This window comes from Bos javanicus, chromosome 25, assembly GCF_032452875.1.
Source record: "Bos javanicus breed banteng chromosome 25, ARS-OSU_banteng_1.0, whole genome shotgun sequence".
Classification (NCBI taxonomy): domain Eukaryota; kingdom Metazoa; phylum Chordata; class Mammalia; order Artiodactyla; family Bovidae; genus Bos; species Bos javanicus.
Window position 1 is genome coordinate 39,598,658 of NC_083892.1, and position 27,240 is coordinate 39,625,897.

At 60.3% G+C, this 27,240-nt stretch overlaps 1 protein-coding gene across 5 annotated transcripts in view; it reads right to left on the bottom strand.

Annotated features, from left to right (window-relative positions):
* Window positions 1–27,240, bottom strand: part of LOC133238799 (protein sidekick-1) — a 733,626-nt gene that overhangs the window by 51,216 nt on the left and 655,170 nt on the right. For all 5 annotated transcript variants that reach the window (XM_061402289.1, XM_061402294.1, XM_061402290.1 and 2 more), the window contains 7 exons: window positions 25,194–25,309; window positions 23,791–23,980; window positions 21,848–21,946; window positions 12,400–12,594; window positions 10,890–11,091; window positions 7,033–7,136; window positions 4,727–4,797 (listed from right to left, as the gene is read on the bottom strand). In XM_061402289.1, the coding sequence (XP_061258273.1) occupies window positions 4,727–4,797; window positions 7,033–7,136; window positions 10,890–11,091; window positions 12,400–12,594; window positions 21,848–21,946; window positions 23,791–23,980; window positions 25,194–25,309 (977 nt within the window). The remainder of the gene's footprint in view (window positions 1–4,726; window positions 4,798–7,032; window positions 7,137–10,889; window positions 11,092–12,399; window positions 12,595–21,847; window positions 21,947–23,790; window positions 23,981–25,193; window positions 25,310–27,240) is intronic.

Here is a 27,240-nt window from a genome sequence, read left to right on the forward strand (position 1 = left end):
ATGCACGCAGGCGCCATCTCCTCCTAAGGACGGACGCCCACCGTCGGCCACTCCGACCCTAGCCCTGGGTTTCTTACTGGCCACGGCTGAGACAATTACAGTCCTCACCCCTAGGCTTCCTTCAAGCACAACCATCACAACACGTAAGAAAAAGTTTATTTCACCCCCTTCTTAAAAAATACAACGGATGGGAAAGTCTACCCGTGAGAATAGAGAGAGACGTTTTCCCACCTGACACCTAAGCCGTGCAGACAAGGTCCAGGTTCAGTGACGCGCTCTCCACCGCCCTTCCCAAGTGAGGCTCAGCGGTCGCAGGGCCTCTGACCCTCTGGGTCCCAGGCTGCCCACAGCGGTGACCCCTGAGGGAGGGTCCTGAGGCCCCCGCCCCACAAGTCCCCCTGCAGTGAAGGCGCCCGGCTGAGGCCCCCGGGAGGTCAGCGGAGCTCCTTGCTGCAGAGGGCCCTGCCTGCACCCCAGCCCTGCCTCTAGAGCCGACCGGCTCTGCAGGTTGATGAGGTGCCCTGAGCTGCGACGTAAGTGTCTTAAGTGCTTCACCCTGCCTTCCGCAAATCGGAAATTCCACCAGCCGGTCCGCAGGGGCCCGGGGTGTTTTTGCAGTTTTGGAAAAGGGGCCCTTGTTAAAGTGCCCGTGACCTGGTCGGAGTGCATTGGCCTTGACCCCCCACTCCAGCGGGCGGGAAGAGGACAGAGAGCTGGGGCTTCTCACCATGAACCTCAGTCCTGGCCGAGCGCCAGGGGTCAGGCTGGGACCAGCTCAGTGGGCCTTCCCAGACAGGGCGGGCCGCGGGGGGGGGGACCCGGGGCTGGGGAGGGTCCACACGGAGTCCCTTCCCAGACAGGGCGGGCCGCGGCGGGGGGGACCCGGGGCTGGGGAGGGTCCACACGGAGTCCCTTCCCAGACAGGGCGGGCCGCGGCGGGGGGGACCCGGGCTGGGGAGGTCCACACGGAGTCCTCCCAGACAGGCGGGCCTCGGGGGGGAGACCCGGGGCTGGGAGGTCCACACGGAGTCCCTTCCCAGACAGGGCAGGCCGCGGGTGGGGGGACCCAGGGCTGGGAGGGCCCACACGGAGTCCTTCCCAGACAGGGCGGGCCGCGGGGGACCGGGCTGGGGAGGGTCCACCGGAGTCCCTTCCCAGACAGGGCGGGCCGCGGGGGGGGGACCCGGGCTGGGAGGGTCCACACGGAGTCCTTCCCAGACAGGGCGGGCCGTGGGGGGGACCCGGGGCTGGGGAGGGTCCACACGGAGTCCTTCCCAGACAGGGCGGGCCGCGGCGGGGGACCCGGGCTGGGAGGGTCCACACGGAGTCCCTTCCCAGACAGGGCGGGCCTCGGGGGGGAGACCCGGGGCTGGGGAGGGTCCACACGGAGTCCCTTCCCAGACAGGGCAGGCCGCGGGTGGGGGGACCCAGGGCTGGGGAGGGCCCACACGGAGTCCCTTCCCAGACAGGGCGGGCCGCGGGGGGGGGGGACCCGGGGCTGGGGAGGGTCCACACGGAGTCCCTTCCCAGACAGGGCGGGCCTCGGGGTGGGGGGAGACCCGGGGCTGGGGAGGGCCCACACGGAGTCCCTTCCCAGACAGGGCGGGCCGCGGGGGGGGAGACCCGGGGCTGGGGAGGGCCCACACGGAGTCCCTTCCTAGACAGGGCGGGCCGCGGGTGGGGGGACCGGGGCTGGGGAGGGCCCACACGGAGTCCCTTCCCAGACAGGGCGGGCCGCGGGTGGGGGGACCGGGGCTGGGGAGGGCGCGGGTGGGGGGACCCGGGGCTGGGGAGGGCCGCGGGTGGGGGGACCGGGGCTGGGGAGGGCCCACACGGAGTCCCGGGTCTCAGGGTGAGCCGGAGGCAGAGCGGGACTTCCACTGCCATCGTCCTGGGGCCCGAGCCCGGGACTTCCCACCACCTCTGTTCCCTGGAGCCCAGAGCAGGGGTCCCTCTGATGCCTGCTGGACTGAGTCCGTGGCTCAGCGGGCACGGGAGGCCCTAGAGAACCAGCTCCAGGCGCCTGCCCTTGAAGCCCAGCAGCTGTCACACCTGAGCCTGCATTCCTGCGGACGTGCCACTGGATAATGACCTGCCTGCCCTGACGGGTGGGGGCGGGGACCGGCCATCCTGTCACCTCCCACCTCCCTCCAGCCGCTGCCCTCCTGTCTTCTCACTGAGGCCTGTGGACCTCACAGCAGGGAAAGGAGGCTCTGGGTGCTCAGAGCCCGGCGCCGGAGCCAGTCCTCACAGACGACAGAGCGGGCGGTGAGAAAGGAGCAAAGGCCAGGATGTCCCAGAGAGGCCAGGCCCCCGTGTCCCCTCTGACCGGGGGCTGCACCACACTCTTAGGAAGGCGCCCTGCACAGCCGAGTCCCCTCCCCGAGTCCACTGCACGTGATGCAGTCTGTCCCTTAGGACGATAATTTTGCTAGAAAACAGCCTCAAAATCCACTCAGAGAAGAGGGGACCAGAGAGGAAATGCATGTGAGTCACAGACTGTGTGACCCGCTGGAGGTTTCAGAACAGCCAGCTGAAATGTGATCAATTCAGAGACATGAATGCCCAGTATGAGCTGCACTCAGTGTGAACACAGAGCCACTGCTGTCTAGAATATACGCACAAATCCTCAGATTCCAACAGCACCGGCCCCCGAAAGGCACAGATTGACCATCCCACTCAGGTCAGTTCAGCTCAGTCATGTCCGACTCTTTGTGACCCCATGGACTGCAGCACGCCAGGCCTCCCTGTCCATCACCAACTCCCAGAGCGTGCTCAAACCCACGTCCATCAAGTCGGTGATGCCACCCAACCATCTCATCTTCTGTCTTCCCCTTGTCCTCCTGCCTTCAATCTTTCCCAGCATCAGGGTCTTTTCAAATGAGTCAGTTCTTCGCATCAGGTGGCCAAAGCATTGAAGTTTCAGCTTCAGCATTAGTCCTTCCAATGAATATTGAGGACTGATTTCCTTTAGGACGGACTGGTTTGATCTCCTTGCAGTCCAAAGGGCTCTCAAGAGTCTTCTCCAACACCACAGTTCTAAAGCATCAATTCTTCAGCGCTCAGCTTTCTTTACAGTCCAACTCTCACATCCATACATGACTACTGGAAAAATCAGTTTTGACTAGATGGACTTCTGTCAGCAAAGTAATGTCTCTGCTTTTTAATATGCTGCCTAGGTTTGTCATAGCTTTTCTTCCAAGGAGTAAGCATCTTTTAATTTCAAGGCTGCAGTCACCATCTGCAGTGATTTTTGGAGCCCAGGAAAATAGTCTGTCAATGTTTCCATTGTTTCCCCATCTATTTGCCATGAAGTGATGGGACCGGATGCCATGATCTTAGTTTTTTGAATGTTCAGTTTTGAATGTTGATCATCCTACTAAGAGGAATCAACTCTGATGGACAGCCCATTCAAGTGGGTCAGTGGCCTTGGAATTACAGGCAGTGCTTGCGTTTTTAAACAAATTACTAAAAAAGATTTACAGGTGAAGCATTTTGTTTGGAATGCAAATCTATATTTAAACGTCGTCCCTTTGTTCCCTTGGCTCTGATTCAGTAAATTACTCATAATTTTAATTATACTTCAACTGCCTGGCAGTTGACAGGCATTTATTTCCGCAATGCATCATACTGACCACCTCCTGCTCAGGCTTCTTGCGATTAGTTTCTCCTGCTGGGCTCTGAAGGGGGACAGCTGATGGGCAGGCACGCCCAGCACCTTCCGTGCAGCTCTCCTCGCCTCACAGGGCGTCTGGGACTGAGCGCTCGCAGCCCAGGGGCTGGAGGCGGGAGGGCTGGGTTGACAGCCAGCACTGCAACCACAGCTGCCTGTCGAGAACGGCTGAGGTGCCACAGTCCCGAGCTCAGCTGGCTACGGGGCAGCCAGACCCATGTCTGAGACCAAGCACGTACCCGGCAGAATTCAGCACCACCCAGAAGACCGTCTGCTCTTGGTTGATTGTGTTAGTGGAGAGCGGGAACTGGAAGTGCTTGGAACCTTCAGTTTCCATGTTGAATGTTCCCCATCTCCCACCAGAGATCCTGATGGAAGTCAGGGGTCTAACGGGCCTTGGATCAGAGACCTCATGGTGGCCTCAGAGGGGACCTTGGAACCCTTGTTTTACAGAGGAGGAACCTGGGGTCAGAGAGGCTTCTGGGGTCAGAGTCTTGCTGTGGCAAACTGGCCCGCAGGCCGAGGCCAGGCCCTGTCCCTCTCCCGGGGCCCAGAGGGCCACTCAGCTGTGGCTCCCCCGGGACAGCCGTCAGAGCCCAGCTGAAGCCTCCTGGGTCCTCATCCAGTTTCAGCACTCCGGGGAGTCTGGAAAGTGCAGAATGCCACAGCAGTGAGCTCCCAGTTCACCGGGAGGACACTTGGAAATGTCTTCTGTTCACACTGAAAGGTTCCCGTTACCCCAAGGAGCTGCCACTTAGCGACACAGAAGAGGGGAAGTGGCCTGGGATGACTCGGTCACCGGACGGGCTGTGCGCTGGGCCCACTGGCCATCCTGCTGACCGCCCCCCACCCCAACACACCGAGCTCCGGTCCACTCTGCAGGTCACCACGGCGCTGGACTTCCCCCCTTGGAGGTCACACTCACACCACGGCCCTGCATGGTGCACCAGCCGGACTCTCCAGCCCAACCCAGGGTCGGCCGGGTGCCCGCTGAGCAAGCTCGCTGCTGCAGGAGCGGGGTTCACAGAGTACCGTGGGGTCCCCGGGCCTTACCTGCCACTGGATCAGAACAGACGAGGTGGTGCGTGGTGTCACAGACACAGAGCGCGGGGGCTCCCCGGGGACTGGAAGGAAGAGGGAAGCAGCACGGGTTAGGCGTCGAGCTTGGCCCGGCACTCCTGAGCCCGGTCCCCGCCTGCTCTCAACCAGCCAGCACACGGCCCCCTCCTCCCGGGGACGCCCTTCCTCCGCCTGCCAGCCTGTGTCCAGGAGAGAGGGACCTCATACTGGACCGCCTCCCCGACCTCACCTCCCACGGACCCGCCCCACTGGACGCACGCAGAGTCTGGGTCTCTTCATGGCCGAGGCGCCCGAGCGCCCCTGCAGTTCCCTGATCTCCCCAGAGGAGGAGGGGTGTCATTCTTTTGGGGTACGTGGGTCAGAGCGACTTCTGAACAGGACACATGAGCAAGCCAGGCCCAGGGCCCTTGACTCTAAACACGGACGTGACTGTCAGGAAAGGGGCGTGACTCCGGGGGCTGGGGAGACCTCTGGCCCGGCCTGGTCCCGGTGGTGGCCTGGTGCAGCTCCAGTTTGACCCCACCCTGCTCTCTAGAGCGTGTGTCACGTCCAGCAGGCCGTGCCCCACTCTCCACCACGTCTGCCCCTGCCGGGCCTCGGCGGCCCGCTCCCAGCAGACGGACTGGCCTTCGCACAGCGGCCCCGCTGTGACACCCCGACAGAGTCAGTGTTCAGAAACGGGCTTTGAGCAGAAGGATTTAGGGCCTCTCCCCACCCGCCTCATCTGTGTGCCCTGCACCCCCAGCCTGCTCCCCACTCTGACTCAGCTGCTCTGAGCGACCCCTGCACCCTGCAGGCTTCCCCGTCCTCCGGGCCCAGACCAGGGATGGGCCCATGCTGGCCACACTCCAGGCCCCCTGCCCCAGGGGCCGCTCTCTACCCTGCCCCTCTGACCTCTGGCTGTTCCAGCTCAAGGCCCTGACCCAGCGTTCCTGTCCACGTGGGGCGGACTCAGTACTCTCGGGATAAGAGACCCTTTCCCAGCAAACCATCTGCATGCTCCCAAGCCCCTCGCCCAGCACTGGCCCCAGCCCTGGGGTCAGCCTGGCCTGTCCTCTCCCCTGAGAGCTGGACTCAGAGTCACGGGACGAAAACACAAGGCCAACCCATTGCAAAGAGAAACTGGAGTCTCGAAAAGGAAGATGAAAAGGTGATTTGAACATGAAAGGGCTGAGAGAGGCCCCCTTCTGACCGACCTGTGAGGGGCAGCGGGTGGGCGCCCCTCTCCCGCAGACCAGCTGCCGGGTTTTTTCCTTCTAAGAACTAACTCTCAGGCAAGGCGCTAACGCAGGAATACAGAGGATGCCACGGGGGACAAGCACTGCTTCTCCAGACCCGGGGCCGCCCTTCCTCCCCGGCCTCCCGCCTACGGGGTTGGAGGGCACCTCTCCGGTCAGGATCATGGGGCCCTGGCGGCCTGACCTCGGCGAGTTCAAGAGCCAGCAAGGCCCTGGACCCCGCGGCTGGTCCCTCAGGGCAGGAGGCCCCGACACCCCGGGCTACAGAAGAGCAGAGCTGAAGCCCGGAGGCCTGGTGTGATCGTGGGGATGGGCTGGTTTGAAGGTCGCTCCACTGCTGAGTTAAGCAGGGAAGGGGGAGCTCAGGGTGGGCCTGGGGATCGTCACAGAGCACCGCCCAGTGAACTGAGGGTCCAGGTCCGTCGGCTGGGCTCCGAGCCTCAGCGTCGTCGTGCAGTGGCCGTGCTCTGTCCTGAGCGCCTGCCTGTCTGCTGGGTCGGCCTGAGGACCCCGCCTCCCTGTCCTTCCGGGCCTGGTCTCACTGCCCATGGCCAAGCAAACTCACAAGGGATCTTCAGGCCCAATTCCTCTGAGCAGAACCAAGCAGGGGTGGGGGGCGGGTAGGGACCTGGAGCTTTCAGGGGGTCTCTCTGCCACCACTTCACTGTGCATTTGTCAAGCGGCAAAACCGGGATGGCTCATGAATGAGAAAAATGGGGAAAAGCTCTTACAATCCAGCTACCCCATGGCATCTATCTTTAATGACCCTATAAATTATTCAATGTCAGGGATGCTAATGGATCATCGGGTTTGGAAGCTAATCAAAGAAACGTCCCTCCGTTTGGAAGCCCTTGAAGTCTGATTTACGGCCCTGAGCTGTGCAGGGGCACCGGCTTCTGCTGCTAATTGAACCCCACTGCCCATGGTTGCTCCCCGGCTCCCTTGGGTGACCCCTTCCTGGTTCAAGGGGAGAGCGGGCCTCTCTAGGAGCCCAGGTTTCGGGGTGCACAGGCAGCAGCGGGAAGTGGGCCTGTTGCTCACCATCCTGCAGCGTGGTGACCGCCTCTGTCTCGGCGCTGAAGTCACTGTCTCCAATGTCGTTGGTGGCCTTCAGACGCAGCTTATAGGAGGTGAAGGGCCTCAGCCTGAAACAGAAGAGACCTGTGACCATGGAGCCCCTACTTGGGGGGCCCCCAGGAGGGGGCGTTCTGGGGCTGCATCCCCCAGGCAGCAGTGAGCTGGCCTGGGACTGCTGGGGAGCAGCCCCCAGCCCCCAGCGCTGGCTTGATGATCAGTCTAGGGGGACAGGAGATTCAGGGAGGGGGAGGAGGGGGCGCAGAACTCTCGGTGGGGATGGAGCTTAGGCTCAGGGCTCCTGGGGGAGAAAGCCACCTCCTGTAATTAGAGACACTTTTGTGCATGCACAAATTGCTGCTCTCCAAGGAGCTGGAGGATTCCTCCAGAGGCGCTAATTACCTCGAGCTCTGGCCCACTCCCCTCCCCGCTCCCCCAGGGCTCCCGCCTGCAGCTCCCGTGACCTGGGGCTCTAGGGTCTGCCCTGGCCTCCTCCCTCCTTGACTGAGCCAGCCAGGGTACCCAGCGCTTGACCAGCACGACCCTCTCTAACCCCCAGGGTGGCTCTACAGAGTGGAGCCGTCAGGATTCCCAGGTCATGAGGAGGGGACAGAGGCCTCTGCCCTCTGCAGAGACTGGTCAATGGTTGGGGTGGGAAGACGACTCTCCTTTTAAACAACCCTAAGTAAAACGGGTCGCTAGGAATCAGACACGACTGAGCAACTTCACTTTATTTTTTCACTTTCATGCACTGGAGAAGAAAATGGCAACCCACTCCAGTGTTCTTGCCTGGAGAATCCCAGGGACAGGGGAGCCTGGTGGGCTGCCGTCTATGGGATCGCACAGAGTCGGACACGACTGAAGTGACTTAACAGCAGCAGCAGCAAGTAAAACCAAGATGATGTCGACTGCCCACAGTGAAATGATGTCTCCCCTCGGCCCATGGATGAGACTTTAGGGACACGAATGCACTTCTTGGTGCCACCACCTCGGGCTTCCTCTTTCCCTTCCATCCATCCACCCACCCAAGTTGTCCGGATCCACGGGGGTCTTGTGTGCCCAGCACAGAGCCACACCAACAACCAAGGCTTCAGATGGACTCGTCTGCGCCGAGGACACACACACCTTCACCACGTCCCTGGGGACACCTCCCGCTCACCCCATTCAGCAGCTGCTGCTAGTCCTGCTCACGAGGAGCCAATGTGGACCCCGCCTCCCCCTTCCCTCTGCCTCAGGCGGTGGCCCCGTCATCCTCTCTGTTTCCTGGACCCAAACATCCCAGGTGATTCTAGGTGCTCCCTCCCTGTCCCTTAGTCCAGACCGCCTCCAGGTTTCCTCACCTCGGTCTAAGCACAGCCCTCCTGCCTCAAACCAACCCTGCCTTCTTGCTTCCCATCTGACCTGTAAACCATTGGTTTTCGAACTGAGGACCAAGGAACCCTGAAACTCTAAGGAACCCTCTGGGGGTCCAGGGTCTCCACTCCCCCTGTGTCAACCAACAGCTGCTCCTCATGCATCTGGTTGGTAATGGCTTCTGGGAAACACTTTGTTTAGAGAAAGGATTCTGCTATCTTGAAACATTGAGGACTGTTTTTGGAAGCCGTGATCAGAAAGCTTTCCTCTCCCTTTGTTTTCATATCTTCTCCTGCGTGAGACCTCCTGTGGTGGCTCTCTGTGAGTTCACACTTGCAGGGATGCTCTTGCATCACCGGCTGGGCCTGGTGCCAGGCGGTGCTGAGTGAACGCTTGCTAGAGGGACGAATGCAGGGGGACATTATCTGCCCCGGAGGTTTCTCGGGAGGGTTGAACAGAGGACGCATGAAAGCCGGCGCAGGCTGGGGACGTGGTGGGGGCCCCGGAAGCGACCCTTGTGTTCAGACGCAGCACTTCGGCCACCTGTGCACGCGTGCTCTGTCGCTCAGTCGCGTCGGACTCCTCGTGACCCCGGGGACTGCGTCTAGTGCGCTCTATTTGGGACACGGTAGTGCACGTGGCCTACCACGTTACATTCAGCACTTCGCTCTTCTCTGAGGATTTTGGGAACTGAGGCCAAAGAGCAGGCTCTTTGAAGACCACCCTTTCTTTCCTGAACTCTGGGGTCTCAGGGAGTCGGGGGCACATCACGGGCAGTGAAGGATGACTTGACAGCTGGATGAGCGCGCCCGGGTCTGAGACGGACGGGCTGGGGCCAGGGGACCGGGAATCAGAGCTCCCAGCCTTGCCCTGCGCTGAGCAGACTCCCTTCCTCTAGAGGACCCACGACTGTCCCTGGGGGCCACGGAGCTGCAGGACTTTCTGTCTCAGCAGGAAAGCCCTGCCTGGCACCTGGAAATAGGCACAGAATGGCTCAGAAGCCATGAAAAGAGCAGCCAGCTCATTACCCTGGAGAGGCAACAGTGGCTACAGAGCCCGGACAACTGGTCTACCCTCTGCCCCGAGCACTTGTCATCACCACCTCCCTCCTGCCCAATCGCTCCTGCCGCCTCCCTGCTGAGCACAACAAAACTTCCAGGACCACTTGGAAAACGGAGGAGGAACAAACCCTCTGATTTCCCCGAGCTCTGCTCTGTTCACTCCCCCAGCCCTCCTCCAGCCTTGGCTTTGAAGAGGGCCAAGCGGGAATTCCGATTCTGGCCCCACCTCTCCTAACTGGGGCACCTCATTTAATTTCTCTGGAGTCTCACTCGACTCATTTCTGGAAATGGAAGTGATGGTATCTGCACTTCCAGGGGAAGTTCTGTTGCACAGCCTGCCTCGAGAAGTCTGGTCACACAGCAGGCGCTTAATAAATGTTCCTTTCTCTTTCCCGTCTCCCCATAGGCTGCTGGAGAGGGCATGTTCAGAGGAGCAGCAGGGCCCGTGGTCGCTGGGCATAGCAGCCGTCACTGGAGCCCAGGCGGTCACTGCCCTGTTCCTGAGGGACACCCAGCTGGATGAGAACGTAACCCAGCACCCAGCACAGGGCTCTCGGGAGCCAGGAGAGGAGCCGTGGTCAGCTAGACAAGCAAGGGGCCTCCTCTGCCCTCCTAGGAGGTCCTGGCGAGGGCTCTAGACCCACAAAGACAGGGGTACCCACTGCTGGGCACCCTGGAGTGTGAGTCCATGGAGTCAGGGGGTGAAGGACAGAGGTGATGTTGGGCGTCTCCCTGGGGCCAGCCTGGACCACTGCCAACCCCACAGCCCAGGGCTTATGTCCCGGGGGACCGTCACTCCCCAGGCCTGCCCATCTAGACGGTTCCATCTGGAGGAACCTGGCAGGCAACTTAACGCCCCAAAGCCCTCACCTCCTCCACCACAAAGCGGTGTGGCCAAGAGAAGAGGCCCGGTGGGATCAGGACAAAGCGAGCCCAGGGCCTCCTCCCACCCAGCGGTCACCAAATGGCTGGCTCAGGGGCAGCCCTGCTCCTGCCGTCAGCCGTCACTGCGGAGCCACGGATGGCAGCAGGCTGAAGAGGTGTGCCTTGCTGACCCAGGCCGGGGCATAGAGGAGGGTGGTCTCCCTGACCGTGACACTGGCCTGTGACATGGTGCCAGGGGCAGGCTGGGCCTCCGTCTGCCTCGGGGACTGGGGGGGCCTCCGCCCCCGTCACCTCGTTAGATCCTGGAGCTCGGGGGTGGGGGCAGGGCAGACAGAGCTCAGAAGGACAGGCAGGAAGAGGCCGGGGTGGGCCTTGGGACTCCTGGGTCCCAGCATGGGAGGGCCAGCCAGAGGGCAGATGCGGGCTCGCAGTGTGGGTCTCCCTACTGGGAGGGTGGGAGCTGGCGGGGGAGCGCAGGGCAGGGCCCCCAGGGGCGGGGCAGGGCCCTCCCCACCCTCTTGGTACCTTTCGACGACACAGGCCGTGGCCTCGTGGCTGATGGACGAGGAGTAGGTCTGCCACTGGCCCCTGGGGAGCTCACGCAGCTGCAGCGTGAAGTACCGGATCGGGGAGGCGCCGTCGCTGCCCGGCACCCACCGCAGACACAGGCTGCGCGCCGTCACGTCGGCCTGGGGCACCTGGAGCTCCCTGGGGGGCGCGGGCCGCTCTGCGACAGAGAGAGGACGCCAGGTCAGGGCCGGGGGCACCTCGAGTGGTTCCGGGGGGGGGCTTGGCGGCTGCCCGGGGCGCTGGCTGTCCAGCTCAGACAGCCAGCAGGCCGTCATCCACAGCCATGTGAGGGTCCCGGACTCTGGCCGGACCTGACTGGAGACCCCCGTTTAGTCCCAGAATGCTCCACTCTCAGAGCAGAAACAGGCAGGCTGGGGGACCGCCACGCTCCCCGGGAGCACCACCAGACGCAGGCATCCTGGACGGCGCCTGGGAGCTCCCGGCACCTCCAGGTTTCTGCCGACGCTCTCCCTCTTTCCGATTTTGGGTCAGTGCCTCTTTAACCCTGGTTTGTGCTCCCTGGACATCAACCCGGGCCTGAGACCATAAAGGCTGTGGAGCAGGTGGCCTGGGGGCTGCTCTGAGCCTCTGGGGTAGGGACTGGGGTGCAGGGAGCAGGGCCGGGACCCGTTTCTGAGTGGGGGTCACTCGCCTGTTGCCCGGTCTCCTCACCCCATTGACATCAACAGAGAAGCCCCACGGGGCAGGAGTAACTGTTGAACTGTGCATCGTGACGAGTGCGGGTTCTGATCAGGACATGCGGGGTGAAATGACGCTGCAGCTGATTGCCGGCGCCAAGGGGATGGCCGCTAGGGACCCGGATCTAACTCCCTTCCCTGAGGCCCACGCTGCGGCCTGAGAGCCCGAGTCCCCTCCTGGGCCCACGGGAAGGGGCCTGGCTCTCTCGGGCCCCTTGCTGAGCCACGGGGGCTGCAGGGAGGCAGGGGCACTTGGGGGCTGGAGGGTGGAGAACAGGGCTGCTCCTGAGGGAGTTCACGTCTGCGCCTCAGTTAAGTCACACCAAACCTTGAGCAAACCTGTCCGTTTCCTGCTCCTTCAGCAGGGGCTGCGTGGACCCTGAGGAAGAAAGCAAGAATAGGGGCCCGGGGCTCTCGGTCGCCTTGTGGTGGGAGCTGGCCTAACTGCTTCCCGGGGGGCGGGGGGGTGGGCGGTGAGGAGCCGGCAGGGGGCTCTGGCTCCTCTGGTGGGAAGGAGGGGAGAAGAGGGGGAGGGGGAGGAGGGGCAGTCTCTCTCCTTGAACCCCAGACATCAGGGCTGAGGATGTAGGCCTGTGGCGAGTGTCAGGCTGTGTGGATCACCTGTGTGTCCAGCTCCAGGAAGGACTCAGGAGGTGCTTAATAAACTCACAGTTCGCACAGCCACCCCCCACCCCCTACCCCCTGCCCAGGCACACCAGGCCTCTCCCCACTGCTGGCCGACACTGAGTCGGGCCTCTGGGTCTCACCTCTCTTCTCGGTGGTGATGACCGTGGCCTCCAGCGGCTCTCCCCAGCCCTGCCTGGTCTTGGCCGACAGCCGGAAGACGTACGCGGACTCGGGGGCCAGCTCGGTGGCCGTGAACTGCCTCACGGTGGCGCCGACCTCCACGGTGGTGAAGGTGTTGGGGCTGCTGCTGGCCAGGCGGTAGGCGATCTGGTAGCCTGGGGGAGCAGGGCACGAAGACTGCTGGTCAGCCGTACCCCCCTCACAGGGAAGCCCCCAGCCCCCACCCGGGACACCCCACGGAGCCCCGGGTTTCTGCGCTGTCTCCCTCTACCAGGCCGGCATCTGAGCTGCAGGCTGGGCCCTTGAGAGGGAAGCCAGGCCCAGGGATGAAGGGGGCCTCGGGGCGCTAGGCCCCCTCTGCATCCTTTGCAGAACTTGACTCGAGCACAGCTACCTCCTCCCCATGGCCCGGCCCGGAGGACACTCAGGAGCAGCACAGAGGGCGGTGCCTTCTCTGCCCCGGCCCCCACCTTCTAGCAGCTCTGCCCTCGACCCCCAAGGGTCTCCCTGCCTGGAATGCCCCTCTCCCCGGAGCAGGCCGCCCTGGAGGCACTCATGCCTGTGCTCAGGCCCCGTGTGTCTGCTGTCTGTCTGTCTGCACACCCCTCTTCCTCCTGCCACCCCAGCGCTTCTGCTCCCCAGAAGCCTCACCCCCATGGCTCTGAGCAGGTGGGGTCGGGGGCTCCCCCAGGGACAGCTCTCCCCGCAGTCAAGGAAGCGGGAGGGGGCTTGCACATCAGCTCCAGGCGGGCCCTCAGCTCAGACCGTCTCTCCGAGTGCCCTGATCATCACGGGCCCATGGCTGCTCAAAGTCACATCATTAAGGACCACATCATTAAGGACCATTAAGGACCAGGCCTCTGCGTCTAAAGCGGCAGAGGACTTGCAGACCCAGCTCTGAGACACCCGGACACCTGGTGTCTGGAAAAGGAGGGCAATGTGGTCAGCGTGCCCACCTGGGTGAAGCCCTCCTCCTGCACGCCCAGCAGTGAGCGCCCTCTTGGTGGGAGCACCACCCTCCCCCTTGCTCCCTCAGCCCCCCTTGCCTGTCACACCGTCCTGATCAGTTACGTCATTGCTCTCCTTCTCCCCATTACTCTGTAGAACATGTACATCTCTTCTCTGTTAACCCCCAGCTCTCTCCTGAAGCTCAGTCACTGCTGCCAGTGACGTAAGCTGCCTTCCCACACCAGCTGCGACCTCAGGGCTTCTGCTCCAGCCTTCATGTGCCGTATTATTATTTGTACATTGTCGGGATTTGCGAAGAGACTGAGGCGCAGGGTGAGGCCTGTGTTCAGCAGATTTAGAGGGGCAACCGGGGAGATCAGACGTGGGGGGCGGGCAGCGCCATCCACGTGGGCACATGGTTCCACAGCAGCTACAGCAGGTCTCATAGGGGACGGGGGGGTCTGTGATGGGACACAGCCAATGACCCGTGTCCACCTGGCCACTGGAGGAAAGTCAGCCTGTGCCCCGTACGAAAGTAGCTGAACTACGGCAAGGAATTAAGGAAAGGTATTCTGCAAAGAATTGATGCTTTCGAACTGTGGTGCTGGAGAAGACTCTTGAGAGTCCCTTGGACTGCAAGGAGTCCAACCAGTCCATCCTAAAGGAGATCAGTCGTGGGTGCTCATTGGAAGGACTGATGTTGAAGCTGAAACTCCAATACTTTGGCCACCTGATGCGAAGAACTGACTCATTTGAAAAGACCCTGATACTGGGAAAGATTGAGGGCAGGAGGAGAAGGGGACGACAGAGGATGAGATGGCTGGATGGCATCACCCACTTGATGGACATGGGTTTGGGTGGACTCCAGGAGTTGGTGATGGACAGGGAGGCCTGGCATGCTGCAGTTCATGGGGTCGCAAAGAGTCGGACATGACTGAGCGACTGAATTGAACTGATTCTGCCAAGACAAACTGAACTTTACGACCAAACGCAAAGACTACAGAGGCAGACACAGAACACCAGGAACATGATCAAACATAATGTTTTAAAGACCTCAAGAGGGAGGCGTGTCCCCAGGGTGAGTGAGCTCGGCCACTGAAGAAACACCACGCCTCGTGAAGAAGGGACTCCAACCCTACCCTCTGCCCTCAGAGAGGCAGAAAGGAACTCTGTGTTAAAAACAGGTGAACATATGCACTCCTGGGGCCTGGGCCCTGTGTGTGTGCACACTGAACTTCTGGGTAGCTCTGGGCTGACCAGGTTTCTTTTGCAGCTTGTGAGAAGGCATGGCTACACCTGAGACGGCCGGGGGAGCAGATACCACCTGCCTAGCGCCTCCCAGGCACGGGGCCCGCAGGAGACACTGCCGTTAACACGAGGCATCCCAGGGCCCCCCACCCCTCACGGCGCCCACCAGCCGGCAGTCGGGCCCTTCACGTGTCCCTTTGTATTTCAGAGAGTCACGTGTGATGAAGACGCCTTGATCATTCAAATCGCCTTCTGCCAGTGAGTCTGAATCAATGAGGATTCAGATGTGGTTACTGATGTGCTTTTGTTATCGTTGGTTCTTGATCACATTTCACTTCTGCTCAGATTATCTGCTGCTGGAGTTAAAAATCCTGGGGTGAAACCGAGATTTTGTTCAAAGGCACGTCTTTGTGAGCTGCGATCTAAACGGGACCCACTAATTGCCCCCTGGGTGGGCTCAGGTCTGCCCTGCACCAAAGGCTCCACCCCTACTCCCCGCCCCGCCCCTCAGGGCACGACCCCGGGGTGACCCTCGACCTCACCTCCACCTGCCCGTGTGGGCTCCGTCACACGGCCCCTCACTCACTCCTTGTCCTCTGTCTCTTTTGGACTGATGGGGCGTTTCTGCCTAGCCCCGAGGCTCCAGGCAACCCCGGAGAACCACGCGAAACCTGGGCTAGTCTCTGATCCAGGTCACAAGGAGCACCTGGGAGAAAATGCCTCCGCCCTGGAGTCTAGGAGCACCTTCCTCTCTAGGAGCACCTTCCTGTCCTTTGCCCTAGAAGAGGGACCGTGTCCCTGCCGTCCTGTTCTGCGGTGCCGTGACCATGAGGATGAACGCCCACACCTCACCTCAACACAGGCTCGATGAGCAGGAGAGAGCCTTCTGTACAGGAGCAGCCAAGAGCTACTGCGGAGCACTGGCCCACACACTCGGGAACACGGATTGGGAGCGAGGCAGGACGGGGGTGTTTGCACAGAAAAGGCTCGTTATCTGGTCCCAGGTCCAGCAAGCTCAGAAACAGGAGCTGAGCCTCAGCGACAGGAGGTCAGAGGGTGCAGCCACACGAGGAAGGAACGGGGATCTGGGTCCCTGGGCGGAGAGGAGAGGGCCGGGGGCAGCCGCGGTGGAAGGTCCCCGGGGGGAATTAAGAGGGGCATGACCACGTGCGGCCCATGGGGATGCAGGGGGAAAGCAGTGGGCTGCAGAAGCCCGAGCAGCTCGAAGTCACCCGGAAGATGAGGACACGTCGCTCGTCTAGAAAACCAGGAGGGAAAGAGGCGCGCGCCACAGGCTGGAGGGTGGGTTCCGGGCCACCCGCGGGGGAGGCCAGGGCCGGGAGAGAGTCGGAGAAGGTGCAGCCAAGGACGGGGTGCCTTTGCAGGGGGTGGGAGGGGGGCATCTCGGTCAAAGGAGCTGACTGTGGAGAGACCCCAGAGCGACTCTGGAGAGTCGAGGGCGGACCTCCTGGGTGGTGGCGAGGCCTTCCCAGGACTGGGTGGTTCCTGGGTAGCAAATGGTGTCTGCTTGAGAGTTCCGTCCATTGTCTGTTTGGGGACCATCCTGGGCCCCGAGGCCAAGGCTGTGAGGAGGGCACAGGGCTGCTGACCCCCTTGCAGGCACTGTGGGTGGCGATGGTCCCTCAGCGCCCACTCCTGGCTCGGGAATCCACAGCGGCTGAATCTCCCAAGGGGGAGTGGGCAAGCATCAGCCTGGCCCGGACGCTGCCTGGGTCGCTGGTTTTACAGCTTCTCCGTGTGAGGCTGGGGGTCAGACAAACCCAACAGAGCAGCAAACCACGCGTTTGCTAACACAGATCCTATTCAGCTGAGCCCCTAATTCTCAGCAGAGTCCCGCACACCCTCGTGTAACAAGCTAAAGGTCAAGGTTCAGCCCCCATGGGCAGGCTGACTTCTAATTGCATGGAGGTGGGATCCGGTCTGTCTGGAGGGACAGACCCTCCCGGTCTGAGGAGCACACACGTCACTCGGGCTTTGCAGCATCTGAGCGACTGTGGATTAGCTGCAAACGAGGGGGGACGGCCGCTCTCGGGTGGCTCCCACCGCACCCTCCAAGGAAGGCTCTAAACGCCTCGAGCTCTCCCGGTAAAATATTTACGCAAATAAGCAAGTGTTTCTCCCTGTAGGCGCCTCCAGTATTTCACACTGCTAATCTCTTTCGGAAATGAAAGAACATGTTTTGATACAGATTACAAAAGCTCTCGCCGCAGAGGTGTTTATATGCTCAGAAGGCCACGCCGCCGGAGTCGGGACGCCGACTCTAGGTCCCTGCACGTAAAGCGAGTCTCGCAAAAAGATGTTTTCCTTCCTCCCCCGTGAACGCCAATCTGAATCTTTAGAAACTGTTTTCCCGTCTTTCCGCAGCATCTACAATTTGCTGCGCTGGTGGTAATAATATCCGGGTGACAGGTTACCCAGACAATGTTTGTTACAATTACCGCTACACGCCTCACAGCCCCGGAGGGCGTCGGGGGAGGTGGCGAGCTGTGTTACGCAGCCTCGGAGTCCCACCCCCTCCTGACCTGGGGTTTTGTGATTTTCAAGGACCCCTGGGGACTAGAGATCTACGGCCAGACTTCTCAGCACCCCCGGGGGCATCCTGTAACCTGGCCCAAAGGCGCCTCTCAGCAGGAACCTTCCGTTGTGGAGCCGCCAGGGCGATGGAGAACGAAGCCCCGCCACTCGTCCGTGATGGACACAGAGAAATGCCGAGTGCAGACACGCAGCGATGCGGAGGAGACCTCTCTGGTCCGAAAGCAGGGAGGAGGCGCTGAAGGCCCACAGTGCCCAGCTGGCGCTGACCGGCACTGGCTGTTCTGGGTTTCTGGTGCCCTGCACGATACCCGGGAGGTCTGATCACCGGTCCCCCTGAGGTGGGCAGCCCTGGCCCAGAGGGACTACGTGACTCCTGGGAACGGAGCGAAGGGGCTGCTGAGTTACCCTCCCCGCCCAGGCTGTACGCAATGCCTGAGGCTGGACCTCAGGCCGCCTTACTGAGAATCTGGGGAGAGGGATACAAAGGGGAGGGGAGGCCAGTCACTTTAGAGCAGGAACAGAGGGGCCCTGGTGGGCTCTGAACCCCGGCCACCAGGGCCTGTCCGCACGCGACTTTCTTGACTTTGCTGCTGCTGTTGTTCAGCCGCTCAGTCGTGTCCCACTCTGCGACTCCATGGACTGCAGCATGCCAGGCCTCCCTGTCCCTCACTGTCTCCTGGAGCTTGTCTGTTGAATTGGTGATGCCATCCAACCATCTCATCCTCTGCCGCCCTCGTCTCCTTTTGCCTTCAATCTTTCCCAGCCTCAAGGTCTTCCCGGTGAGTCATCAGGTACTGGAGCTTCAGCTTCACCACAGGTGTGTACCCATTCATGACAAATGGTCGTGTCTGCAAGGTTTTCACGTGTGCAGAGACATCTCCGGGCCGTGTGGATGCTTTTGCAACTTGTTTTTCCGCAACAGATGTTTGTGAGGCTTTTCCGTGGCACCTCCTGGAGCACACGTTCGTTACTCTAACGGCCTCTGTAATTTCTCTGTGCAAATAGCCCCCAGTTTGCCTTCTCACCGCCTCACTGATGGACATTTGGGTTGTTTCTACTTGTTTCTTTTCTAAATTTCCTGTTATTTAAAGCAGTCTGCCGTGACTCTCTGTGCGTTTGGCCCTCTGAACAGCAGGGAGGGTTTCTCAGAGTTAAGGCCTTGGAGGAAGGCGGCTGGGTGGGGGTGCACCCGCCCTGGTCATCCCCTCTGCAGCTGCGCTTGCGCTCCAGGGAGAGCGCGTGAGGCTTCTCCCCGCCTCCTCACCTCTCCCGGGGGCCATCAGACCTTCTGTGCTTCTAAGTCTGAGGACTGTGAAGTGGTATCTAGATTATCTGCATTGTGGTCTGAATCATCATTCTACATGTTGCTTTCACGATCAGAAAAAGTTAAAGACCAGTAAAAGTAGGGCACATGATTCTAAAGTGAGCGCTGAGCTTCTGTGGACGGGGGACTCATGTGGTGACTGTGGGCGCAGGAGCTTTGGGAGCCAAGAGGAGAGGAGACCGGCCCAGGTGGGGATGGGTGGGGAAGGGAGGCAGCAGGCAGAGGCGCCCTCTCATGTGGTTCTCAGAGAGGAGTGGCACCTGGGGGTGACGGGGGTCTTTCCTGGCAGGGGACTCGGGAAGGGTCACCGCCAGCGCTGGCTGAGGCTGGAGCCCCGCCGGGGTTTCAGGGAAGTCCTGGGAGAGGCAGCTCAAAGTCACGGTCACAAAGCAGAGCACGTGTCTGTGTGGGCACAGGGAAGGGCCGGCCTTCCTCTGCCCACTCCGCGGAGCGCTGCTGTCAGAACCGGTTTGCATTGGCCCGGGAGGGCTGTGGAGAGCGCGGAGATGATCACAGACCCGGGACCACTGGGTCTCAGCAGAGGTGGTGTGTGTGTGTGGGGACCCCCGGGGGGCCGGGCGGGGGGACTTCACCTCTCTGCTCCGAACGTGCATCTTGTTTCGCAGCACGCAGGGGCTCCCCCGGGAGTGGGCGGTGATCAGACGGTTTGTCCTGCTGCTTCCATGACAGGCTGCCGAGAGGAGGGCAGCCCTGCCCGCGTGCGGGCTCCGGGCACCTCGAGAGCCTCGTCAGCTCCACAGACCACTCCCGCCCCGGGGCCTGAGAGCAGCTGCCCGGGGCCTCTCAGCGGCACAGGGTCTGAAATGCACACGGCAACAGAGGCTCCTCGATGATGGTTGTGGTTTTAGTGGCCAGAAACTGCAGGTCCTTGGTCACCTGGCTCAGAAGCGCCGTCCTCACACATAGCAGCGGCTCCCGGGGCCGCAGAGGACAGGGCCGAGCTGTGCAGGTGGCGAGTGTGCCCCGGGCGTGTCTTAATGAAGCCGGGGCTCGGCAAGTATCTGCCTTGCTGTTCGTCCTTTCACGGCTGCCAGTTATCCAGAAGACAAATCTGATCATATCCCTTAGCTGCTCAAGGTCCTTGGGGGACTCCCTTGGCACAGATTTTCAAACTTTTTTTTTTTTTTAATGAAGTGAAACCCTTTTTCAAACAAAATCTTACAGTCCTCACCTGGAGAGCAGGTGTAAGTGGTATGTTTTACTGCATTAGGGTGTGATTGTCAAATTACCTGCAACCCGAGCAGACGTATTTGGGGTCTGCGGTGGGTGAGGAGGAGGAAGGACCGTATTTTTCAGGGCCAGCCTGGCCCCAGGAGACACACCAGGCCCTCAAAGGCCCAGGTGGGAAGGTCTGGGCCGCTGGCCCCTCCTGCACACGATGCCTTCCCAGGGGTTCGCAGCCCGGCCGGCCCACACCCCCCAGGGATGATTATGCTCCCGCAGGCGGAAGGCAGCATCGGTTCAAGACTCTGGAAACCACCCATGTGACGGAGCAGACCCTCTGGGTCTTCCTGGGACAGCCCCCTCCCCGTGTCCTGTGCTGGGGCGCCTCTCTGAAGCACCCAGGAACAGTGTGTGCCGTCCCTCAGTTCTTCCACAGATGCTGAGACCCCCACCGCAGGGGAGGCGGTAAGCGCTGGATAACCGAATGACCTTGAGCACACAGCGCCCAGGTCTGCGGAGCCTGAGGAGTGCTGGGCTAACCCCTGTGACCCCGCCTGTCACCTTGCCGTCCACCAGCCACAGTACAGCGCATGCTGATCACACCCCCCACCAGACTGAAACCCACTGGGGAGTTGGGGCGTTTTGAGCACCAGCTGCCCTGACGCCTTGCGTGTCGCCTGGCAGTAAACGCTGCAGAGTTCGTGTCTGACTCTTTGCGACCCTGTGGACTGTAGCCCGCCAGGCTCCGCTGTCCATGGGCTTCTCCAGGAAAGAATACTGGAGTGGGTTGCCATTTCCTTCTCCAGGGGATCTTCCCAACCCAGGGATTGAACCCGGGTCTCCTGCACTGCAGGCAGATGCTTTATCCTCTTTATCCTTCTCCACGGCCCGGTGTCAGGAGACTGGCTTTACTGCCTGTGGGTGAGCAGACCCAATGTTTTGTTTACTAACACTCATCCTCAAGCTCCAGGCTGAAAACACCGTCCAGCCCTGAGCCCCTGATCCAGGAGACGCTGCCCTGCAGGGCATTCTGCGGAACCTCCCCGCATCGAGGGCTTCCCGGGTGGCTCAGTGGTAAAGAACCTGCTGCCCAAGCACGAGATGCAGGGCAAGCAGGTTCAGTCCCTGGGCTGGGAAGATCCCCTGGAGGAGGAAATGGCAACCCACGCCAGTAGTCTTGCCTGGATAATCCCACGGACAGAGGAGCCTGGTAGGCTACAGACACGAACGAGTGACGAGCACGCACGCACACCCCACATCGAGACCACGCGGTCGTGTCACTGGTTCCTCCTCTTCGAGGACCTGCCCCGCCAGCGTCTTACTCACTCCTTACACCCCTCCCCCTCCCCTCCCTCTCTCTCATCTTCCCCTCTCTCCCCTCCCCTCCCCTCTCCCCTCCCCCTCCCCTCCCCCCTCTCCCCTTCCCCCCACCTCTCCCCTCCCCGCTCTCCCCTCCCCTCCCCTCCCTCATCTTCCCCTCTCTCCCCTCCCCTCTCCCCCTCTCTCCCCTCCTCCCTCTCCCCTCCCCCTCTGCATGAGGCCTGGCACATCAGAGGCTCCTGATTCGTCACAGTGAAAGAGTGAACAAATCAACGGACTGATGACCTTTAAAAATAAAACCTGCTGCCTTTGGGAAAACTGGGGCAAATTAAGACTCTTCATCAAAGTTTTCAGAGCTGGCCCCCTGAATGCCAAGTTCAAAGCAAACCGCTTCCCTGGGACCCAAGCACGCAGTTCACTTGGGAAACTTCCTCAAAGGATTGGGTGCCAGGCCTGCAGCAGCAGAGAGACGCTTCTGGGACCTTGGAGCAAGGCCCGCATGGGAATCTTCTGTGAAAAGCCAGCCCGCTGTTTTCCAAACACACATCAAAATAACTGGGTTATTTCTGAGCAGAGGGAAGGTCAATTATAGATGGTACTGCCGTGAACCGTGAACAGAGAGATTCTGGGCGAACAGAATGTAAATTTCATTCTGCGAAGAACCCCTTAGAGCAGGAGACACAGGGCTGCGGTCTCTCGGCTCAGAAAACGCCAGGCTGCTGCAGATGGGATTTTTTTTCTCTAACCTTTTAGACATCTAATAAAAATGGATGAAATCAATCTAATTGTCATTTCTCTCTGAGCTGTGGTCCCCGCCGCTCCCTTACCTAGAATAATGCCGTTGGGCTCCTCTGGAGGCTGCCACACGATCCGCACAGACGTGAGCCTCACCTCCGGGAACACGAGCCTCACGGGCGGGCCTGGGGCTGAAGGGGGAAAAAAAAAGACGCGAGAATCAGGCCCCACTGGGGATGTCACTCGGGTACACGGCGGGGTTTTGCAGGGTCCTGTGGGCTGGCCAAGGACAGTCATGACTGCTGACGACACTGCTCACGGGTGAATCACTCTGAGTTTTGGGAAGGTGACTTTTGCAGTGCTCATGAACCACGCTGGGAGTCCTGAGTGGTGCCAAAAGCTGGCCACTACAGTCGCTAAGTAGCATGGTAGAGGGTACATCAAGTCAGACTTCGCCAATCTGAGCTGACTCCTCTCCCAGTCTGGACGTCCATACGGCAGATGAAAGGTGAAGAAGGTGGCTGAGTGTTGCTCCCAACTTCCAGTGGAGGTTACAGTGATTGACCAAATAACACGGCTACAGCAGTGGCCTTTCAGACACACGAGCCCTCTCCTGCATCGTCCCAGAAAATCAAGAGGCGATGTCCACAAATGAGTGTCATAGTTCTTCTTCATGGTCTGGTGCACCAGTAATTCAAAAACTAGCTATGTATGCAGGCACCACTGAATAATAGGCTCGTAGACGCTGTAAAATATATTTACTTAAACGGACAACCTAGTAAACGTGTGGCCAGCGTGGGAACTTCTCATTGGAACTTAAGAGCTGACTCTTCCCAGGTAAGAGGCAACAGGCATGGAACAATCGATATAGAAATAAAATGACGTGCGTGACAGCCACTCCAGGGCTGTGAACTTTGCCTCGAGCTACTTAGCTGAGAACGGTATTTTAAATTATAAACTTGTGCTCTGACCCCTGCGTTTGGGTGAAATAAACTGAAGGAGACCACGGGCTCACACGCCAGGACCGACTCACAAACGGGAAACTCTGACGTCTGGTCTGTCTTCCATGGCTTCTGCCCCTCACTGTCCCCAAGGGTGATCGCTTGCATCGCGATGAAATGAGGGGAAGGAGAAACAAGTTTATATCACGATTGTGGCCGAAAACAGACGGCGGTCCATGACTCCCCTGCCTGTGCGTTGGGAAGAATACCCTCCCCAGTTTGAGGAACCATTACTAAACACCCCTGTTACTGTTCATTCGGGTGGTCCTGGACACAACATACAGTTTTGCAAAGACATGGCCTTCAGGCCACAGGGTCCCTTTCAGACGCTGGCTGCCCTGAGACCAGCCCCTGAGGAAGAACGATGCTTGAGGCGCCCCCTCCTCTGACCCAGGCGAGGCCCAGCTCCCGGGCTGTCTCCCAGCAGATGGGGAGGAGGGTGTCATCTCAGCGGTTAGAGCACTTTCCAGGCTGATTTAATTCCTTCAGTAAAAGGGTGAAGAAAATCTCTGGTGCCTTACTTTCAGCTGAATCTGAGCCTGGGTTTTTTGGGGGGGAGAATATTTGCCACAGTCTGGTTAACAAAGATCATGTACAGGAACTAACCTTGGGTGGCTGACATCTGCTAAGTGGAGAAACATGGCTGAGAGTTTAGACAATCATCAAGAGGTATTTGTTTCTGGGGTTGGGAACCTGGGCGCCTCAGCCCCTCAAACATGCCCTCTGAGGGGGCCACACCAGGGAACCTAGGGCTTCTCAGCAGCTTTGTGCCAACGCCACCAGGAGCGGCCTGAGGCGTCCTGGCCTGGCCCATCCGGCCTTTCAGGCTCACCCCTAACCTGTAAACACTCACTCTGGCTGAAACTGGCTGTAGGGGCACTCTGTGGTCAGAAAACAGCTTTGCTTCATTTTCCTCTGCTGAACCGAGGGGAGAAGGAGTGTTCTGAAAATTAAGTTGAAGATGACCACCGTCCGAAGGGTATGGATGGGGACAGCAAACCTGGGGGGCGGGCGGAGGCATGGCCCCGACGTACCGTCGTCTTTAGTGCGTTCCAGGATGGGGGGCACGCTGGGGACCCCGTTCCCGATGCGGGTGAAGGCCAGCACCTGGAGCTCGTAGAGCACGAACTTGCCCAGGCCCGCCAGGAGCGCCGACTGCGTGTGGTTCCCGCGCACCACGTGGCTCCGGGGCTCGGGGTCCAGGTCTTTGGCCCGGAACAGGATCTGAGCGGCGACACACGAGGGCGGGGAGGGGAGGCAGTGTGTGAGGAGGGGCCTGGGGGGCTCAGGACCCGTCCTCCCCCAGGGCAGCTAGTTGAGGACGTGGGGATTTAATTCCTAACCGCTGGCACTTTTGGGGAAAGAGGGAAGTGCAGCAATTTCCTGGAGACTGGAAAGTGGCTGCAGCGATGACCCAGCCCTCGGCTGGCTGGGTGAGCCAGACGCTCCGCTGTAACTGACAGGATTTGAGGTCCCCGGCGGCAGCCCCTAAAACCGGGGCTCGACACAAACACAGAGACATCCCGCTTCTTTTAAAGGAGCCAGCGGCCACTCGGCTGCATGGCTGTTAGGAGGCGGGCCTCCTGCCTCGGAGGACCTGGGGACCCCTGAACCAAGACTCCGCCCCGGGGCTGTTCACTGCCCTCACTGCAGCCGCAGCCGCGCTGAGACGGTCCCTCCACGGCCCGCCGGCTCCTCACTCCCAAAGCTCCCCCCGCCGGGAGCTGGCCCGCAGGAGCAGTGGCTGGAAGGCAGTGAAGGGCGGGGGTCGGGAGGGAGGGCTGTCCACGGCCAGGTGGGGCTGTGGGCGCTGCTCTCAGAGCTGGGCTGGGGGCGCTGCATCCAAACAGGCCAGAAGGGAGCTATCAGGATGCCCCGGGGTGGCGGTGGGGCGTGAGGATAGGAGGAAACAGAACGGGATGGAGAAGATGGACGGCCCAAGGAGAGGCCACAGCACATGACATGCGCGGCCTCACGGTCAAAACCAGGAAGGTCCGCCCTGCTGCTGGCGGAGCGGACGGCACAGAACAGGGGGGTTTTGAGGGCCTGGGTAAAAGCACACAGGGCTGGCCCAGAAAGGTCTCCCAGAGAAGCCGGGAGGTGCCAAGCCTCGACGCCAAGGCCAGCGCCCAGGACGGACACGGGTGGTGATGACACCTGCAGACACGTGTGTAGGGGCCTCTGGACACGTCCTTGGCATTGTACAAAATCAGCCACCATCGACTAGAGGGAGCAACTGCCGTTCCGCCCATCTTAGGCTCAGAGCGCCTTGCGTGGGCCCGCGTGACGAGGGTGGAGCGACCCTCACCACAGACGGTGACGAGGGAGATGAGAGGAGGAGGGTGAAGTCCAGGAAATAGGCCAGAGCCAGCGATGCACAGGCCATGCGAGCTTGCCGGCCGGGGAGGCAGGCGGGGAAGGTCACCTGAGCACGTACCTTGTAGCCCAGGATGAGCCCGTTTTGGTCTGGTTCGGGGACCGAGGCCCACGTCAGTAAGATCTGGGTGGAGCTGACGGCCTCGGCTGACACGTTTTCAGGGGCGGCTGAAGGAACTGCAAGGAATGAGTTAAAGAGATTGGCTCCGGAAGTCTAAAGGCTTCTACAAATAAAGGTCTAATTTTTACCCTTCTAATCAAGTTGTCCTTGAAATAGCAATGCACTCTGAGCGTTTTTGCAGTGATCAGATTAAACCTGCAGGGGTATCATGGAAATGTAAATCTCCTTAATATTAGCAACAAATTCCATAAATCCTGGGTATTTAGGAGCTCCATGTTACCGGAGTCCACCCAGAGAGAAAATAAGCTTGCCTGATTCTTATATTAACTGGTGAGAACTGTGGCTTTTATCTCAGACGGAATCCTCACTTTCAGACACAGTTCATGGACCTCTCTAAATGCGGACTTTGTGGGGGACAGGCGGAGAGGGGGAGGAGGGGAGGTTATGATCTGCGCCCGGGGTGGGGGCAGGGGAGCCTTACATGGTGCACCTCTCTGTGGGGAGGGGGTGACAGGAACGACCAAAGCGAGTGTCAGCACCCCCAGCACCTCCTCGGTCGAAAAGGAGAACACATCAAGTTCACGAAACTCACGGGCACAGAACACGTGATGGGGCTGTGACACCTTCTCAGTGACCACCCCCAGGACCAGCCTGCCGACTGGCTCACTCATCCACCCGTCCATCCATTCACTCATGCATCCATGCACTCCTTCACGCGTCCACCCCCTCGCTCATTCACTCACTCACTCGTTCACTCACTCACTCACTCATTTATTCACTCACTCACTCATTCACTCACTCATTCATTCATTCACTCACTCACTCATTTGTCCCCTTCCACACTCACTCACTCACTCATTTGTTCTCTTCCACACTCACTCATTCACTCCCTCATACATGAGCACTTCCTTCTTTCTGCTCAGCCACTGTGAAGGCTCCTCTGGTAGTCAGTCTGAAGACAGAAAGTAACATATTTTTGCACGACACTGCTCCCCAACTCTGCTTCCTAGAGCTTCTGTACCAAAGCGATGTGGTCTTTGCTGTGGGTTGAATTGTGCCCCTTCAAGCTCCCATGCTGAGTCCTGACCCTCTGGGCCCAGAATGTGACCTTATTGGGAAATATGGTCCCTGGGATGTAATGGGTCAGATGAGGTCACATGGGGGTGAGGTGGTCTCTATTCCAGCAGGACTGGCATCCCTGTGAGAAGAGATGGACGTGCACGTGGGGAGATCCCCAACCCCTGGCAGGACTGGGTTTGTACTGCCACAGCCGAGGAGCTTCCAGAAGCTGGGAGGGGGAAGGACCGCCCCTCCTGGCACCTCCAGAGGGAGCTCAGCTCTGCTCACATCCCTTTCTCCACCTTCTGGCCTTCAGAGCCTCGAGAGAATACATTTCTGCTGTTTGAAGCCACCACTCTGGGGCACGTGATTACAGCAGCCCCAGGAAACAAGGGGCTGCTGTAACGAAGTCTTTAAGAAAAAAATGACAGGACTCATGCAGGCCCTGGAGGAGATGCTCTCCGTTGTTGGCCAGCTGGTCCCGGTTGCTCCGCAAGTGGCAGGTTTGGGATGGAGGCAGAGGGGCCAAAGAGGGCCCAGTGGCAGGCCGGGCCTCGCACTGGGCCTGGAAGCACGGCTTTCCTGGCCTGACTGCCTGGGAGGCGGGAACCCCCCAGCCCTTGCCCACTTGCGAGGCTGACTGATGGGCCTCGGAGCCTGACTGACGAGGCTGACTGACGGGCCTCGGAGCCTGACTGACGAGGGGCTGACTGACGGGACTTGGAGCCTAACCGATGAGGCTGACTGACAGGCCTCGGAGCCTGATTGACGAGGCTGACTGACGGGCCTCGGAGCCTGATTGACGAGGCTGACTGACGGGCCTCAGAGCCTGACTGAAGAGGGGCTGACTGATGGGCCTCGGAGCCTGACTGATGAGGATGACTGACGAGGCTGACTGACGGGGCCTCGGAGCCTGACTGACGAGGCT